General features: G+C 37.7%; 2 protein-coding genes across 4 annotated transcripts in view; one reads left to right on the top strand and one right to left on the bottom strand.

Annotated features, from left to right (window-relative positions):
• The window catches only part of nhsl3 (NHS like 3), a 70,964-nt gene extending 63,158 nt beyond the window's left edge, over positions 1-7,806 (top strand). For all 3 annotated transcript variants that reach the window (XM_073822061.1, XM_073822062.1, XM_073822063.1), the window contains 2 exons: positions 3,353-6,892; positions 6,977-7,806. In XM_073822061.1, coding sequence (XP_073678162.1) covers positions 3,353-6,892; positions 6,977-6,999 — 3,563 coding nt within the window. In that variant the 3' untranslated portion in view covers positions 7,000-7,806. The remainder of the gene's footprint in view (positions 1-3,352; positions 6,893-6,976) is intronic.
• Positions 7,807-8,695: 889 nt separating this feature from the next.
• On the bottom strand, positions 8,696-18,080 carry yars1 (tyrosyl-tRNA synthetase 1). The gene is made up of 14 exons (XM_073822100.1): positions 18,012-18,080; positions 17,631-17,701; positions 17,116-17,262; positions 16,848-17,023; positions 16,522-16,651; positions 15,795-15,875; positions 13,447-13,539; positions 12,490-12,625; positions 12,330-12,415; positions 10,866-11,001; positions 10,016-10,113; positions 9,743-9,936; positions 9,509-9,650; positions 8,696-9,415 (listed from the first exon to the last, which is right to left on the bottom strand). Exons 2-14 carry the CDS (start codon positions 17,685-17,687, stop codon positions 9,305-9,307), a joined length of 1,587 nt encoding a protein of 528 aa, XP_073678201.1. The 5' UTR covers positions 17,688-17,701; positions 18,012-18,080; the 3' UTR covers positions 8,696-9,304.
• Between the last annotated feature and the right edge of the window lie 1,095 nt (positions 18,081-19,175).

Here is a 19,175-nt window from a genome sequence, read left to right on the forward strand (position 1 = left end):
GCACCCGGGCTCACCGCCGACCGGTGGCTTCAGGAAAACAGCAATCGGTGGGCAGTATGCTTTTAATACAGTAAATATAGAAAAAATATGTCATAAGTCATTTAAATGTGCCAAAATTGCTGCTGCCAGCTGGTGGCGCTATGCCTATAACTGATTATTGACATGTAGATGTGTTCAGGCCAGCACTATTATCAAACATATGAAGTTTGGTGCAGATTGACCTTGGTGTGTTTGAGTTAGTGAAATATATGAGATATCCTGCTGCCAACAGGTGGCGCTATGATAATATCTGAATATTGGTCTTTAGGTGTCTTCAGGCCAGGACTCTTACCAAACCTGTGAATTTTGTGGCAGATCAGACATTTTCAGGCTAAGTTATAACCACTTCTATGTCTATGCAGAAACATCAAAATTTGTCAGGCCACCACGGACATGCCCTTTAATGAAAACTCAAGATCTTCACAATTTAACATCTCTAAGGCCTCAAGATCAGACTGACCAAATATAATGTTGATTTAATTAAATGCAATCAATGCAAGGACTTCAGATAGATGCCAACTGTGAACCAGTATGCTACAAATAAGAACATGTAATTCATGATGATAGCAAAATGTTATTATTGCTTCCTTTATATCCACCACTTCTGCTTAAATGTCATTGTTACCTATCTGTACAATTTTTGTATAATATATTTTTGTATAAAATCAATTGTTGTCATAACTAAGAATCAATAAGGAAGACGGTGCCCAGTTGGCACATGCATTCACAGTAACCATCTGCTAGTTTGGATTTTAAGTTTACAGAATTGAAAGGGTTACACTTTAAAATCAACACACAGACACATACACACAAAATATAAAATGTTGCCATCCAGTTTCATTTGTTAAAATTAACTATATCAGTTAACATGACCAATAAATAAATAGCATTTATTAATGTTAATTAATATTAAGCTAAAAAAAGTATTCATATAAAGTTTATGTACTGTGAATTAACATGAACATGAACACAGTTCATGTGGGTGTACAGCAATACACAATAAAGTGCTCTATAAACGCTTCATTCTTTCAAAATATCTTTAAAAATCAAGTTGAGTATTTTAACGGGGTGATACATATATATAACTGATCTTAAAATTATGGTTTTCAGATGTTTTGAAGAGATAACAGTAACGTTTGTTTTGTTGTCAAAGTTTGTCTTAATTTTTTATTATTATGATTTTATATTCAATAAATAACACTATGTAAATATTGTCTATCAATGAAGATAAATTGATCATGCTAAAAAGTTGTATTTTTTAAAATCTTTTGCTATGTGACTGAATAGGACAAGTTCATGGTACAGTTAAGTAAAAAATAAATAAAAAACAACAACTGCAAAAAATGAACAATGAAAGACTTAGTGACCCTTTATATTTTCTCAAAATATCAGACTCTCAAAGATCAGACATATTTATGTAATTACACTACATACAGTATGTGCATTTTGTTCAAAGATGGTCTGTAGGATGGCTCTCTACTCTGTCACCCTCTCTGCCTCTCACCCCTCCCCCCTGCAATAATGAGCTTCTCTGTGCCTGACTGAACGCACACACATACTGTAGAGACATTCACCAGAGTGACAGCCGGTTTCTGAGTTCTTTTTTAAATTTTCTTTAATTCATAGAAGCTTGTATACATTTTTTATTTCCAGCACTTGCTCAGAATGATTAGATCTCTGTGTGAAAAAAGTTTTAAAGAGTTTGGATGCTGCACTTTAAAGATATAAAAATATTTTTTACTATATCTTTAAAAAATCACCACGTCCACACCGTTCAAGATATCCAAAATCCGGTCGCAATTTAACATCTTCAGAATATTCTCTTCATGTTAAAAAAGTTTGGTGTGAACAGCTGGTTGTTCTTAGAAGTAGTGTGCATTTGTTTACAGCCTGATTTTTCCAAAAATCCACATTCAAATCAAAATAGCCGGCTTCCTGTTGGTCTTAGCTAATGAGTTTGATTTAGAAAGTTGTCCAAATTGATGAGATTAATATATGTACAGAGTTTAGTGACTGTAGGAAAAACTAACCCCCCAACTTTTGTCAAAAGATGGCGCTATAGAGTGCCTGCTCCACGCCCATTTTTGACCTTTTGCCAGTGTCTAACTATCATAAATAATGATGTGTGTGTTGAGTTTCATGAAATTCTAAGCATGTTAACTGCCTCGAAAAGACAGGAATCTAATTTTAAAGTTTGACATGTTGCCATGGCAACAGCATTAGATTTATCATCGACCCCTTTACATATTCTTATCGGCCGTGTTTTGACATGATTTTGATGAAGTTTAAAGAAAATCGAGTAAAATTAAGAGGCTGATATCAAAGCATTTTGAAAATGACACACTTCCTACTGCCAGTTGGTGGCGCTATAACTTTGACTCATAATAGTCACATTTATGGAATCGGCATCATACAACGAACAAACTGGTGAAGTTTCATCAGAATCAGGCAATGTGGTCAACAGTTATTAGACACTTCCTGTTTCTCATTTCTCGCCATAACTTTGTCGCCTTGCCACGGCCAAACCGTTCGAGATATCAAAAATCTCCTCGCAATTTAGCGTCCCCAATGTCTTGAGATCATGCTGACCGAGTTTGGTGACAATCCCATGGAATTCCTGGGAGGAGTACGTTAAATTCCAGAGCATGCACTTTTTAAACAGCCCTAAATATCTCACTTCCTGTTGCGTGGAGCCCATGACATAGAGTACAAAAGTTGTTTGGCTCAGTGAGATCTATATGTGTACCGAGTTTCATATCAATACATGCAAGTATGTGTGCGCAGTACATCAAGTTTTCAAACTGTGTTCCAGGGGGCGCTGTAGAGGCCCTGAACCACGCCCGGGTCCCAGCCTCTTTGGCGTCCTGATGGCCGCAGATTCCGACGTGTGTGCAAATTTTCAAGAGTTTTTGAGTATGTTAAGGCCCCCAAAAGTGCCCGGAAGGTTGAAAAAAATAAAAAAAAAAAAAAAAAAAATAATAATAACCCTTAGAAGAACAATAGGGCCTTCGCCCTTTTGGGCTCGGGCCCTAATAATCCTTAGAAAAACAATAGGGCCTTCGCCCTTTTGGGCTCGGGCCCTAATAATAATAATAATAATCCTTAGAAAAACAATAGGGCCTTCGCCCATTCTGGGCTCGGGCCCTAATAAATATATATATATATATATATATATATATATATATATATATATATATATATATATGGAGCATGGCATAACTTAAAACAGCATATTTGACAAGCATATGAGATTACGCAAACTGTTCTGCTTAAAACAGAAGAATGACATTACTTTGTTTTATTACTTTTAAAGATATGGCAAGAGGAACCACACTGCAGCAGCGTACAAATGGAGAACATGACAGTGAAGATGAATCCTCTGGCAGAGTTGTCATTCCAACAATTGATGGAGAGCTCCATACAGTAAATCACGAAGGGGCTCGAGTACACCTGCAGAACATTGAGGCTCTTGAGACATCAAGAGATGAGGAGTTTCTAATAAACCACATCCATTCTGTCTACCAAGATGAGTTAAACCGAAAGCTTGGCATAGGAGCATGTCCTACACAGAGGCCAAAGTCTCTTGCTGTGCCAGGGATGACCACTTCCTCTTTCTTGCAGGAGCCTCAAGGTCCCGTCATGTCTATATCACCACAGGCAACTTATTTATCTAAGATTATTCCAAACGCGGTCCTGCCAGCTGCAATAGACATCATTGAAATTAATCACGATCACAGCCGGCGCAGTACAAGTACAGTTAGCAAGAGTAGTTTAGCATCAGCTAGTCCAGCTTCTTCACGATCGGGAGGTGGCACAAATCAAGATACGACTACCACTAGCCCCAACAGGAGCCCTTCACAATCATCTGAGACAATCGTCTCTAACTCCTCCACAGTTTCTTTAAAAGCAAAGTGTCTACCAACATTTGTTGCTGAGACCACCAAAGACGTTTCAGATTTAATCCCAAAGGACGTAAGCATTACAAGCTCAAGCAGCTGTAAAAGCTCTAACAGTAATGGTACAAATCATAGACTGGACCACAGGGAGATGGGTGAAGTTGGAGAAAATGTCAGAAACAGCAATTCATTCTCTCGTAGTGTTTCTGTAATGAAGACAAAATTGCCACCAGCACCACCTCAGAGAACCTATTCCCTGCATCATGAAAAACTTCAAGGGAAGCAGAGATCAAGGGAACTGGTAGATATAGCAGCAACCGATGGGCAAACAGGTAGAGATCTTAGCGGTGCAAAAGACCATCGCTCCACCAATAATGAGAAGGGTTCTGTCCATTCTTCAAGAGATTTCCAGTTGACTGTGAAATCTAGCCCACTTAGTCCTGATCCAGCTTTTACTGGAAGTCACATTGGATCAGGTCACACATCCCCACAGAAAACTGGAGAAGAGTCTTGTGAAAACAAATTTGATAGGACTTTGTCTCCTTCGAGTGGATACTCAAGCCAAAGTGGGACACCTACGCATTCCCCTAAAGAGGTCAGTCCCTCCTCACCTGGAAAGAGAAGAGTTAAGCCTTCAAAGCCAGAGAGAACAGGTGTACGGACCTCATCGGTGGTTTCAGTCTCTTCATCAATGACATCTCTATCTTCGGTCACATCAGACACGGCACATCATGACATTCAAACCAACACCACTCCGTCAGAGCCATTAAAGTGCTCCCCACCTGTTACAACAGTGAAAAACAAGGTGACACCGACTCACCAAACTGTTGCCCTAAAGGAACTGTTCAACATTCCCCCTCCACCCAAGGTGAAAGCCCCAACTGCCCCACCGCCTGAAACCTGGGTTCACAATAAACACACACTTGAACTATTATGTGGTCCAGGTCCGAACCCCAATAGGTTACATCAGCTTCAAAAACAGCAAAAAGACTCATTAATAGGTAAAAATCAAAACACAAATTCAATACAAATCAGTGAGCAAATTATCCCAAAGACACAGACAACAGAAGAAATGAAATCAGGGACTCAACTGGAGAACAAAGTAGCTGTAAAAGAACAAAATGTGTCACCACAAGTGCATGAACAAATGATAACAGTCGTTCCAGATTTGAGGCAGAGTGGAAGCTCAAAATTACACAATGATCTAAATGAACTAGAGGTCAACCAGAATATTCATACACAAGATCAGAGAACTGTAGAGGACCAGAAGGACAAAGGAAGCGAAGTACCCCCTACAACAAAGGTACCAACTATCAAAGTTGATCAAAGTATGCTGTCACAAACAAACTGTGAAGTCAAAACAAATCATGAAATTGTGAGCACAACGTGCACCCCAAAGAATGACAAAACTAGTGAGGAGAACGAAGGAAACTGCATTGTTAAGGATGTTCCCAATCATAAACAATTGCAAACTCTCAGCATAGAAGTACCGGAGGTCAATGGCATTTCTCCCCCTCCTTCTCCACCTCCAGAACACCAACCTCCACCACCACCTATTAAAAAGACATCAGCCGCCTCAGTGTCTACACCACCTTCTGATAAAGAAGAACGGAAGCAAGAAACAGAGGAACCGGTGTCTCTCCTGGAGTCTTCTTGGCCTCCACCACCGCCTCCAATGGAAGAGTCAACTGACTTGATGTTTGAGGAACAAGATGAACTTGACTTCCCTCCACCTCCTCCTTCGTTCATCCATGAACCTGCCAGTTGCCATGAAGAGTCATGTGAACAGCAAGACAATAGAGAATTGAGGTCATCTGATGTCTCAGATGTGGCCTGCAGTCCAAACCAAGACTCCAAGATATGTACCATTCTGCCAACAAGAACTGTCCAAAATGATATGGAGGACAGGCAACAAGATAAATCTTGTAACAACATCTCACACTCCTCTGTGGACGAAGGTGGCATGGAAAACACAACCATAGCCCCCCCTAAAACATCCTCTCTTTTACCAGAAGAACTTGTACAAGGGGAGGAAAGGACAGCACAAGATTCAGAGCAAACATCACTCGATACCCAAGGAGATTCCACTAACGTGCCGCTTGCACCTCCTCTTCCAGTGGAAGACCAATCCACCGTTAACTTCCGAAGGCAACTGAGTCTCGCAAACAAAGACAGCCGGAGCAAAGAACTGCTTTGTCGTCACAAAAGCACACCTATCCCAAAGGAGGATGCAAACATTCCTCTTGTCACACCTTCCTTGCTTCAGATGGTGCGACTGAGATCTGTAAATGTAGGTGAAGATCAAGTTGAGAGTGCACCAAGTACTGAGGCCACAACAAATGACGATCACAGTATTGCTAATCAAGCAACTCCACAAAAGCCTATTCGCAAATCCTTGAGCTTAAAGTCCAACTCACCTGCTAAGTCATCTCCTGCTCCTGCCACAGTCCCATCCATGCGTCTTCAAGAGGCCATACGTATGAAGACCAGTGCGATGTCCTCCAATGGAGTACCTGCGGTACCCAATCTACGCTTATCCTCAATTAATAGTGCTAGTTCACCGGTGCCATCCCCTGGCTGTGACTTACTTAAGTCCCCTGCATCTACAGCCAGTTTTATCTTCTCCAAAAGCACAAGGAAAGTTGTCATCGAAACACCTAGTTCTGCTGAGGTCCAAGCAAGCCTCAAGCAAAGTCTTGCAGCTGAGATAATGCAGGTTTCCGACCAAGCCAAGACAATGATTACAAATGGAACAAAAAAGCCAATTAAGGTGCCGCCACCTGTTGCTAAGAAACCAGTGCATGCAACAAATCCTCCCAACAAGATAGAGAACGCAACACCGGATAAGACTGAGATCTTGACGCATAAACAAATAACAAGGGTTGAAGTTAATGGGCAAAGTGATCAAGTGCATCCTGCTGGTCAGCGAGCACAATCATTAGGAAGCCAGAAGCAAAGTAAGGAAGCATTTATGGGTTATTTTAGTTTGTCCATTAAATAACGATGAAACCATACGAATGATCATGATATTTATTTTTCAGGAAGTACAGAGACAGCATGTTGAAGAGTTACGACGGATGAGTTGAGTTTTGATTGGACTGTTGATTGGACAAGAGGACAAAGCAAGTGATGAAAGCTCAAGAATGATCTTATTCAAGGATCCATGGATACCACAACTGTCTTAAAAGCCTTAGCCTGGAGAAATGGCCTTCAGATGTATGCAAAAAGCTTTTTCCCAATCTGTTTTATACAACAGCTTTATTACAGCTTCCAAGTATTTTTCTAAATGAGTTTGTCTGCTCTGGGAGAAGTCACTTTTAGTTTATTGTGGACTATTGAAAGCTAATGACTGCAAGATTGAACTGACATCTAGTGGTCACTAGTGGTAGTAATCACTGCTTGGCGCAAATAAAGTCAAAACCTGTTGTAATTTTTCTGACATATCCAAATATGTCCAAGCACATAGATTGAGTACTAGCTTTTAATGAAAGAAGTCGATTCTACTAACAGTTTTGAAAGTTTTAGTGCTACTGCAATCAACTTTCAGAATTTGCTTTTAGCAAATGTGTAATTATACATGTACAGAACCATCTGTTACCTTTTTGCAGTTATGCTGACAATGGCTGAAACATATACACACAAAACCTTTACATATTTACTTTTCATTAGATTAAAGCACTTTTTAAGCTAAATGCTGCATTTCTTTTCAAACCAGCAAACAGGTAAGAGTATTGACTGATGGTCATTCTAAAATTGCTGTAAAAATATACATACACAAATACTTTAGTAGCTATTTACTTCAAGGGAGGAGTGAACAGAATTACTACACTGTTTTAAAAATAAATATGCATTAAATATATTTATAGAATTACCTTGTTGTGACTGTTTTTGAGTTTCTGGTGCTTTCCAACATCACTGACAGCCATACAATACAACGGAACATCATATATACTAACCGTCAAAAGTTTTTGGACTGTAAGGTTTTTAATGTTTTTTTAAAGTCTATTCTGCTCATCAGACCTGCATTTTTTTGCTCCAAAATACAGCAAAAGCAGTAATGTGAAATATTTTTACTATTTAAAATAATGCCTTCTATTTGAATATATTTTAAAATGTAATTTATTACAAAAGCAATTTTGTAATTTATTACAAAAAGGAAAGAAATCATATAAATTAATACTTTTATTTTTGTCAAAAAGTGTTGATAAAGACATTTATAATGTTACAAAAGATTTCTATTTCAGATAAATTCTGTTCTTCTGAAATTTCTATTCATCAAAGAAATCTAAAAAATTCTACTCAGCTGTTTTCAACATAATAATAATAATAATAAAAGTTTTTTGAACAGCAAATCAGAATATTGGAATGATTTCTGAAGGATCATGTGACTGAAGTAATAATGCTAAAAAATTCAGCTTTGAAATCGCAGGAAATTACATTTTAAAATAAGTTTAAATAGAAAAGTTAATTTAAATAGTAAAAATATTTAAAACTTTTACTGTTTTTGCTGTACTTTGGATCAAATAAATGCAGGCCTGGTGAGCAAAAGTGACTTCAAAAAAAAAAAAAAAAAAACATCAAAAACTTTTGACTGGTAGTGTGCTACATTTATTGAATCATAGATTCCATATTATTTAATCAAGCATTAAATCTTATGGTTCATACTTCTTGGTCATAATTTTGAAAATAGGCTCCCAAACTTTTAGTGTCAGATTCATATATTGAAATATCCAACAACACATATAGGAAATGGTCATGAATCGTTGTTTGTTGTTTATTTCATTGAATTTGATTAACAACAGATGAGTTCTGAAAGATATATTAAATGAAATTCCATCTGTGAAGTAAGCCAACTTATTCTAAAATATGTATTCATAACAGTTTATTGTGTATATAGGCTGTCCACCGTTTCAACTGATATTTAAATAGTTCGAACATTGTCAGACTGGAGACTGATCATTATAAGCAATGATCTAATTCCAGACATGGCACTACAAGATGACCTGAGTTTGAGGATAACAGATTTTTCATCTGTTATTCAAACAAATGAGCGTGACATTATTTACTGCAGTACTTCATGTGTAAAACATCCTGGACAGCAATACATGCAATGTAAAGCACAGATACCCATATGTATTCTGCTGCAGTAATCATGTGCTATTAGATTAAATTCACAGGTTGACATGGCTGAATGAGACAGTATAAATTATAGAATGGCATTATAAGCCATTTTGGTTCTCCAGTAAAGTCAGTTAACAGTTTTTTGGATGGCTATGATGAGAAATACCTGACACCGTGTAGTTATCACAGGGATTCTGGGTTGTCAAAGAAACACTATCTTTGAAGACTACGAGAAATGGTGAAGACAACTAGCTAATATTTCCACCCTTTAGTGTTTTACAGGTGATCTGTCCAAGTTTGGTCATCAGATTTTGATCTTTCCAACGTGCAACGCACTCGTCTGAGATCTTCAGATCCACCTGAAGAGATCAGACATAAACATACAACCAAGAATGAGACACAATGATACCTTAATATGCATGTTTAAGTACGAAAAGATAAAACTCACATACCTGCAACTTCTCAAACACCTTTTTCTTTGGTTTCAATTCATCGTCTGGTTTGCCTGATTCATATCCTTCTACAAAAACTCGGTCTCCTGGTGCTGAGCCTTCTGGTGGATCCAAAGGCTCCACTTTCCTGGGCTCTCCCTCACTGAAGGCCAAAGATCAAGACAAGATGATTTTTAATTCAAGAAGAACTTAGTCAGCTGAATGGAGGAATTAGGGTATATCAGTCCTACTGACATTGAAGCACAGAGCAGCATGGCTTGGGATTCAATCCCCCTCATCTTCTGGGGCTTTAGGTTGCATAACAACACAACAAGACGGTCCTGAAGCTGTTCCTGGGAGATGTAGGCCACCAGTCCACTCACTACAGTCCGTGGCTGTTCCTCACCCACATTAATCTTCTCTAAATACAGTGAGTCTGCATCTGGATGCTAGAACAGGTCAAGAAACAAAGTTATTTAAACATCCTCTTACAAGAAAAATTGTAAGATTATTGCTGGATTTCTCTACCTTTTCTACACTGATGACTTTGCCCACTCTGATGTCCAATCTGGATGGGATGACCTCCTCCTCATCTGCGGTTTGTTTAGGGTTGCCCTTCCCTCCTTCTGTGAAGCAAAGTCAGTTCAAAAAGTGTGTAAATGGACGTGCAAATTCTTCCTTTAACTAAAACTCAATCTAGAACTTGAACAAGCACTGTTGAATGGGTTCATAAGTGTTACTGTGCGTTCACACCGCCGCCGGCGAGAGCGTCAAAATTCGCTCTGGCCGCCCTGCCAGCAACGCTGTTGAAAGATTCATTGACGCTCTGACGATCGAACGCTTGGTCTTGTATTTAAAGCCGCCGTAAAGCAAACAAGCATGTCAATCTTGTGCAGACTGACCACAAGTAGGGTGTAAGTTAACCTCAATAATTATTTTAAACGTGAAAATAAGAAATTGAATTTAATTGTAGTTACATGTTTGCGTTCAAGGTTAAGTGCTAGTCTAATTTCAACATAATAGGAGACATTTACTAGCCTTGGTTTTTAATTAACATTAACATGAATTTGGGAACTAATGTGGCCAGAACCAACGTTTACAGGACTGCATTCTTTGGAAACCTCTCAAGCGGTGAACTTCTACATTCCGATTGGTTGCCGCCGAGCCGCGTCATAGCTCATTACCATAAAGTTGACCTGACTTCAACTGTCCCCGACGCCCAAACCGTCCAAAACGTGCCGCGCCACTTCTCGCCGGAGCTCGCCACCGGCTCACATTGAAAATGAATGACTTCCGGCCACTTTGACGCTCTCGCTGGCGGCGGTGTGAACGCACAATTAGCGATTATGTTCAAAATGTTTTGTGTATTTTCACTCACTGTTTTTGGAGGGCTCTGGGTAAGCTGATGCTGTCAGTTTCTTCAACTCTGGTGTCTCAAACTTCTTTCTAATGGGGTCCAACAGTTTGTTGAGAGCCAGCTCTACTGAAGCCTTCAGGTCACCAGGATGGATTTGCTGCAGGTAAGCAATGCAGAGGTCAACATATGATGCTCAACTCAATTTCTGTAAACATATGTGATTTGTACATTAAAGGTTTAGTTCATCCAAACATGAAAATTCTGTCATCAATTAAAGGAGAAGTTCACTTTGTACTCACCCCCTTGTCATCCAAGATGTTCATGTCTTTCTTTCAGTCGTAAAGAAATTATGTTTTTTGAGGAAAACATTTCAGGATTTTTCTCCATATAGTGGACTTCTATAGTGCCCTGAATTTGTACTTCCAAAATGCAGTTTAAATGCGGCTTCAAACGACCCCAAAAGCGGTTGTAAACAATCCCAGCCGAGGAAGAAGGGTCTTATCTAGCGAATTTAGATACTTTTTAACTTTTAAATGCTTGTATTGTCTTGCTCTGCCTGAACTCTGGTTTTACTGGTTCAAGACAGGTTAGACAGGTTATGGCAAAAAACTCCCATCTTATTTTCTCCCTCAACTTTAAAACAGTCCTACATTGCCGGTTTACCTTTTTTGTTAAGGGTGTTTGATCATCTTTGCATGTTCACTTTGCAAACACTGGGTCAGTACTTTTACAGCGATGTAGGATGATTTTAAAATGATTTTGATTAATGAAGTTAAGGGAGAAAAGAAGATGGGATTTTTTAGACATATCCTAACTGTCTTGAACCGTAAAAAAAGTTCAGGCAGAGCAAGACAAGACGAGCGTTTGAGGTAAAAAGTAAATTGTTTTTATATATATATATATATATATTTTTTTTTTTTTTTAATAACCGATTGTTTTGCTAGATAAGACCCTTCTTCCTCGGCTGGGGTCGTTTACAACCACATTTGGGATCGGAAGCCACATTTAAACTGCATTTCAAAAATTCAAACTCGGGGCACCATAGAAGTCCATTATATGGAGAAAAATCCTGGAATGTTTTCCTCAAAAAACAATTTCTTTACGACTGAAGAAAGAAAGACATGAACATCTTGGATGACAAGCTACATTATCTGTAATTTTTTGTTTTGGAAGTGAACAACTTTAATAGTTTCTTTGCACACAAAAAGTATTCTCGTAGCTTCATAACACTACAGTTGAATCACTCATGTCATATGGACTATTTACAAGGTCCTTATTACCTTTCTGGGCCTTGAACGTGTCAGTTGCAGTGCTGTCTATGAAAGGTCAGAAAGCTCTCGGATTTCATCAAAAATATCTTAAGTTGTGTTCTGAAGATGACCAAAGGTCTTACTGGTTTAGAGCAACATGATGGTTGAGTAATTAATGACAAAAAAATCATTTTTGTGTGAACCATCCCTTTAAATATAAGTATTGTTCAGATACCTCTGCGGCAAAGTCCTTCTCCACTTCCTCATAGTCTGTGTAGATTTTGTCCCCTCCAAACTTTGGATCTCTTTTAATCACAAACTCTAAAACAGAACATATTATTAAAGATTGAACTAGATGTTTACATTTGATCATTTTTAGTTTTGCCGGAGCTCACCCGAGTGCAAAGGAAAAAGCACATGTTTGACAAAGGACAGAACTCCATTATTCTCTACATTTCCAGGCTCACAGAAGGCTTTCTTTAACTTTTTCTTCACCTCTTGGTTCTTATCCAGCAGGTCAATCTTGGATTCCTGTAGGAAATATGAAAGTTTAAGAATGATTAATCTTAGTGTGTGTTCACACTTGTCAAGTTTGGTTTGATTAAAACAAACTCTGGTGCAATTACTCTGTTAGTGCGGTTCATCTGAGTTAGAGTGAACGCTGCCATCCGCACCCTGGTGCGCACCAAACAAGGTGTGCCCGCTTGCAAATTAACACTGTTGCGGTTTGAATGAAATATGAATGCAACACAGACCAAATACTTCTAAGAGGGCAAACATAGAGCAAAGAGGAGGTAAAGTGCCTTTTATGAGCTCTTTGTGAGTTCCCAGGTGGTGAAAATAAAATCAAATAAGAGCAACAATAAGCGCGCTTAGTCCAGCAGACGGCATTAGGTTTATTCGACCTCAAGCGGTGCTAAGCAGACTGATCAGTGAATTGGTAGTTTGATGTCATACACCAGCAGCGCTGCTTTAAGTCGAACACACCTTTTCCTTTTGTTTAGAGTGTTCTGTGATTTCCGTCACAAAATATATGTCATTCAAACCGACCAATCAGGTTGTGAACGCATTATTATGCCTTAAGGTTTGTTATCTTTAGGTTTGCTGTCAAAGATGCCAATGTGAACGGTAAGCAGACCAGGACCAAATGTATCATTTTCCTTTTTGGTCCAGACCAAATGAACCAAACGAACCAAACTACAAGTGTGATCCCAACACCTGGAGTACAACAGTATAATCCACTATAATGCAGATTCAATAGGATTTATTGAAGACATGAATCAAAGAAAGTGATTGTAAATCTTTATCTTACAGCATTCTTGAAATCTTTGAAGGTGTTGATGGTACCGTACCTCCTCAGAGGAGCTCATCTTGCCACCGGTCAGTCCAGGCACCATTGGGTTCATCATGTGGATACGTTTGGTGTACCCAAGAGAGGGCAGGTACTGGAAAAGAAGAGAAAACAACAATTCTAAAAAAAAAGCAGCACAGTATCATCAAATCAGTACGGTATTATGATAAAAAGCCTTATTCATCTGTTATACGCCTTATTCAGCCCGCGGCCATTTTGAATCGAAAACGAGGCTGTGGGGGATAGCAGTCCAGCAGCGTCCACTGTGGTGTACGGAAATGCCGATCGCATAACCGTAAAAAATAAAAAGCAAGACGTCATTATACAATTTCTCACAGGATAAAGAGCTCCAGAAAACGCGGATTGTTTGACGGACATATGATCTAACTTTCAGGTAACAATATTTCATTTATATAAGAAAATGTCTGTGGAAACTAGCCTGTTGGCTAACTGCTAATTTCTAATGTGAGCATGTTTATCTTCCTTTAAACGCTTACACAGAGCTAAATGTTTTGTTTTGTTTTACTACAACAACTAAAACTAAATGTCCCTATTTTGTATATATTACAATAAATAAATGTTATCTTTTGATCGCTTTGCACAAAAATAAACTTTCTACCCACTGTTTTTTGTACGACTTAACATGTTTATCTTAATTTCACAATAAATGTCTGAAAGAGGCTTACGACCTAGCTGCAGGCTCTTAACACAAATTATTAAGCATTTTAACCTATATAACATAATTTGAAAAATATATCTTTTTCATTTACGATCGCAAGGTTTTCCTTTCGTGAGGTCTTTGAGTCCAGGTAAACAGAGACGGAGTTGAACCCTCCTTAAGCTTCCTAATTCCAGTCAGTGTTATTGAAAAACAATCCTGACTGAAATGTTTGGAACACACTCTTGTGTTCTTTGTAAGCTATACAAAATGAAGATATTTAGTTTAGTTGTTGTAGTAAAACATAACATTTTAGCTCTGCGTAAAAGTTTAAAGGAAGATAACCATGCTCACATTAGAAATTAGCCAACCGGCTAGTATCGAGTTATTTTCTTAAATAAATGCACTATTGTTACCTGAAAGTTAGGTCCTATGTCCCGTCGAACTTTAATAATCCACGTTTTCTGAAGTCCTTTGTCCTGTGGAAACTTGTGAAACGAAATATTCTCTTTATTTTTACGACTAAACGACCTACATCCCGGTACGCAACAATACGCCATAGTGGACGCTGCTGGACTGCTATCCCTCACAGCCTCGTTTTCGATTCAAAATGGCCGCGGGCTGAATAAGGCGTATTCTGTCCACTTGTTGACACATCTGATGCGTCGCAGAAACATTTGTTTTGGATAACAAAACTTCTAGCATCTATTGTAAGACGTCTACACAGTACTGTATGGGTGCACATTAAAGGGATAGTTCACCCAAAAATAAAAATTCCGTCATTAATTACCCTCATATCGTTCCAAACCCACAGGACCTTTGTCCATCTTCAGAACACAAATTAAGTCATTTTTGACGAAATCCGAGAGCTTTCTGACCCTGCATAGACAGCAACACAACTAACACGTTCAAGGCCCGGAAAGGTAGTAAGGACATCGATAAAATAGTCCATGTGACATCAGTGGTTCAACCTTAATTTTATGAAGCTACAAGAATAATTTTTGTGCACAAAGAAAACAAAAATAATGACTTTATTCAACCATTTCGTCTCTTCCATGTCAGTCTTCGCACGTCAGATGCACGTTCACGAGAGCATCACAACAAATTTGTGTGGTGCTGCTGACACAGAAGCTGGCTTTTTAACTCAGAATGTCCATCTCTCTTAGTTCATCGTCTATATATTCTGGCTCAAATAAGTAAAGCTGGGTAATTGCAAGTCATCCTCTCTGTCGAAATCTTCAGTCACTGTTTCTTGTGCGTGTCTTCCTCTGCTTGCAAACAATGCGTATCAGATTCAGGTTCTACGTCTACGACTCCTGCATCAGCAGCACCACACACTTGTCCTGATACTCTTGTGAATGTGCGTAGAAGAATAATCGTAGAGAATGAATTGCTGAATAAAGACATTATTTTTGTTTACTCACAAAAAGTAGCCCCATATCTTCATAAAATTACAGTTGTCACATTTTCTATTTTTTATGTCCTTCCTACCTTCCTGAGCCTTGAACCTATCAGTTGTGTTGCTGTCTATGTAGGGTCAGAAAGATTTAATCAAAGGAAGCTTAACAAAGGTCTTACATGTTTGGAACAACATGAAGGTGAGTAACTAAATGACAGAAATTTTGTTTTTGGGTGAACTATCCCTTTACGTTAAAAATGGTATATGGAATAAGAAATATGTAAAAACGCACCTTCTCTGCTAATGTGAAGATCTTCCTTTGGTCCACACCCCCGAACTGAGCATCTACTTTTAAGTACTCCTCATCCAGTGCCTGATAGAAATGAAAAACACAGCGTCTACATTTTAGTTACAGTGTCTGGAACAAGCAGCAAACCAAGATATCATGCAGTCTTATTAAAATAGAGTTTTAAATAAAGAATAAATTATTCAGACAGTTTAGAGTGAACAAATTTTTTTGTCTCTAAATACAGCAAAAACAACAATATAGCCAGACATTACTACAATTTAAAATTACTTTTCTTTTTTTAACATGATAATTCAGAAATAATTACATGCTTATTTGTTGCTCAAGTCTTATTATAATATATTATTATTATAGTCTTATTCTTATTATCATGTTGAAAATAGTCATGCTGCTAAATATTTTTGTGGAATATTTAAAAGAAAAAACACTTTTTCAAATAAATGTAAAAGAAATTTGCTGCCACTTTTGATCAACTCAAAGCACCCTTGCTGAATCAAAGTATTCATTTCTTTAAAAAAATAAAATAAAAGGGTAGTGTAGAAAGCAGCATCTTTTAATGGGTTGTATAGTGACTTTCGCACCAGCAGGGGAAAAATAGGCAGGTTTTGAAAATAAACTTCATGTTCACATTATTATTGAAAACAAATGCATTCAGACCCTTCTAGAAGACCACAAACATCAGGAAAATGTTAGCAGAAGATGATCTGCATACCTGTAGTCCAGGATACAGGAGGCCACTCAGAAGAGGATGATCGACCTGTTTGACCACCTCAGCACCTGCTTTCTTGGCATCATGTTCAGTAACCATGGATGAGAGTCGGTAAACATCCAGAGTGTACTCTCTATAATAGATCAGACACACAAAGTATTTGCCTACGTCTTGAAGAATAACCACAAACATCTTCTTTATATTCATGAAAAGAAAAACAAGTCTGAAAACATATCTTAAAAACATGAATTATGTTCTTGGTCAACTACCATCCAACATAATTGCTTGGAATTCACAGCTACGACATTTAAATAAAAAGGAGAGGCTACCTGCTGAGCTGAAAGTCTGTGCCTTTTACAAATTTGAGTTTGTCAAGGGGAACTCCAATGCTCTCCAACATGGCCTTAATGACCTGCTCATAATACTGCACCCTGAGCTCCAGCAGCTCCCAGGGAGCCTTCATGTTGTCCAGAAAGGCATGGAGATCAGCAAAGAGGATGGTCACCTACAGAACAGAAATGTCAATAGTTAGACACACCAATGCTTGGATTAATTGTCCATGCAAGTAAGAACTAATACAAAACACCACAGACAAACCTCGCAGCCAGCCTTCAGGAAGTCAGCGATCTTTGACATGGGGACAAAGTAGGCGACATGGGGTTTGCCGGTGGTTGCTGTTCCCCAGTAGATCTTCACTTCCCTTTCCTTCAGGATCTCCTTCAACCTCTCCTCTCCAAGAACCTCCTGAGAAAACAGCAGTGAAAGAAACAGTATTGAAATTGTGTAAAATGTAAAAAAAAAAATAATAATAACAGAAATCGTTTTAAATGAATATCATCAAAACAATAATATGTTGTGCCACACCCCTGGTGAGAAAAAACACCTAAAACCAGCCTAGGCTGGTTGGCTGGTTTTAGCTGGTCAACTAGCCTAGTTTAAGCTGGTCAGCAGACTGGTTTTAGATGGGTTTTGACCACTTTCCCAGTCTGGCCAGGCTGGGAGACAAGCTAAAACCACCTACTTCCAGCTTAAACCAACTAAGACCAGCCAGTGTTTTTTTTTTTTTTTTTCAGCAGGGACCTAACATCTTTTTTTTTTCTGTTGTTTCTCACCTGAAGGTTTCTGGTGATCAGCTTGAACTTCTCATCAGGACTCAGCTGCTCTCCCATGATGTTTGCTGCTTCTGTACGAATTAGGTAATACAGTCTTGTATTTACATAAACTAAAATACACTCAATTTATAGTTCTGGTAGAAGCCATATAGCATGTCAAACTGTTATTTTTAAGTATCAGTTAAATAGCCTTTAGTAAAAATGAAGCGCGCTATGAATGAACGGCTGAGAATGAGCTGTCATATCAGTTTCAACGAGTGCTAGAAATACTACAAAGCAGGTAATAACTCGGTATAAATTGTAATATTATCTTAATACAATATCAGTGATAATAGATGACAAAAACTTAGATATATCATAAAAATTCACATTAAATCTCACCAGTGGTGGCTGAGAAACGTGTGTGCCGGTGACAGGCTCTTCCTGTTGAAAGATTTCATCACGTATTTCATAATAAAAGTCGCCCAGAAATATAAATAAATACAATTTAGTTTTATTCATTTCTATACACGAGTTTACAAAAATATTTGGATATAACAGTGAAATATATTAGATATACCTAACTTAATATGTATTATTAAGCTATTTTTTAAAATATTTTGTTTTGTAACGACAGTGTTGCATCAGCTATGAACAATCAATGGTCCAGCGATTCAACAGCAGGAAAAGTAATCGACTTCATAGCGATGCGGCCCATTGAGCTGTTGTGTGTCTCCTCCTGGAGGCGCTCCTACACTAGCCTTGTTAAGACTGCAAGATTTATCTGTTCTTCTGTCGTTTTTCGAAATAAAAAACATTATGGGCCATTCTACGGAACTACCACAAAAAATTATTTAAAAATCATTTAAGTATTCAAATCTGAGATGTTTACTAAGATCTATTATCTATTGAAACCCACAATATTAATTAAAATATCAGTATGCTGATATTTTAAATAATTATATATTAGCCTATTTTATTTGATTATTTGATTATTTTGTATTTTAATGTAGCAAAAAAATATATATATTTACAAGATGTAAACAAAACTTTAATAGGTATATATAACCCTTCTAAATCAATTATTATTACTGTGTTTCTGGGAAAGAACAAATATTCCAAAACTTTCTGAAATTACAATATGAGAATTAACTGCACAAATACCAGAACGGTGTGTACCTTGGATATTCTACAATTTGTGGTCATACTTTTTTTGGAAAAAGACAAATACATTTTTCAAGAGGTTTCCAACTCTTGACTTTGGACCTATTTTGTAGAATGGCCATTATAAGAACGATTTTTAAGTAGTAGTAATTGGGAATATTTGAACCATACAGACTGATACATTGAAAAGTAACAGGTACCGCTGTCTTTATTCTATTTTAAAATGGATATTGAAAATATTCTATAACGAAAAATAGAACATGAAGAAAACCAGGAATTGTGATGTAAATAAAACTTGTGATGGTCAAAAGTAAAATAAATAAAGCTCTCTTGCAGTATAGATTAATATAAAAAAATATACATACATAAATATATACATTTAAAATGTTTTATATTTTATTA

The sequence above is a fragment of the Garra rufa genome, chromosome 17 (assembly GCF_049309525.1).
Source record: "Garra rufa chromosome 17, GarRuf1.0, whole genome shotgun sequence".
Lineage (NCBI taxonomy): Eukaryota > Metazoa > Chordata > Actinopteri > Cypriniformes > Cyprinidae > Garra > Garra rufa.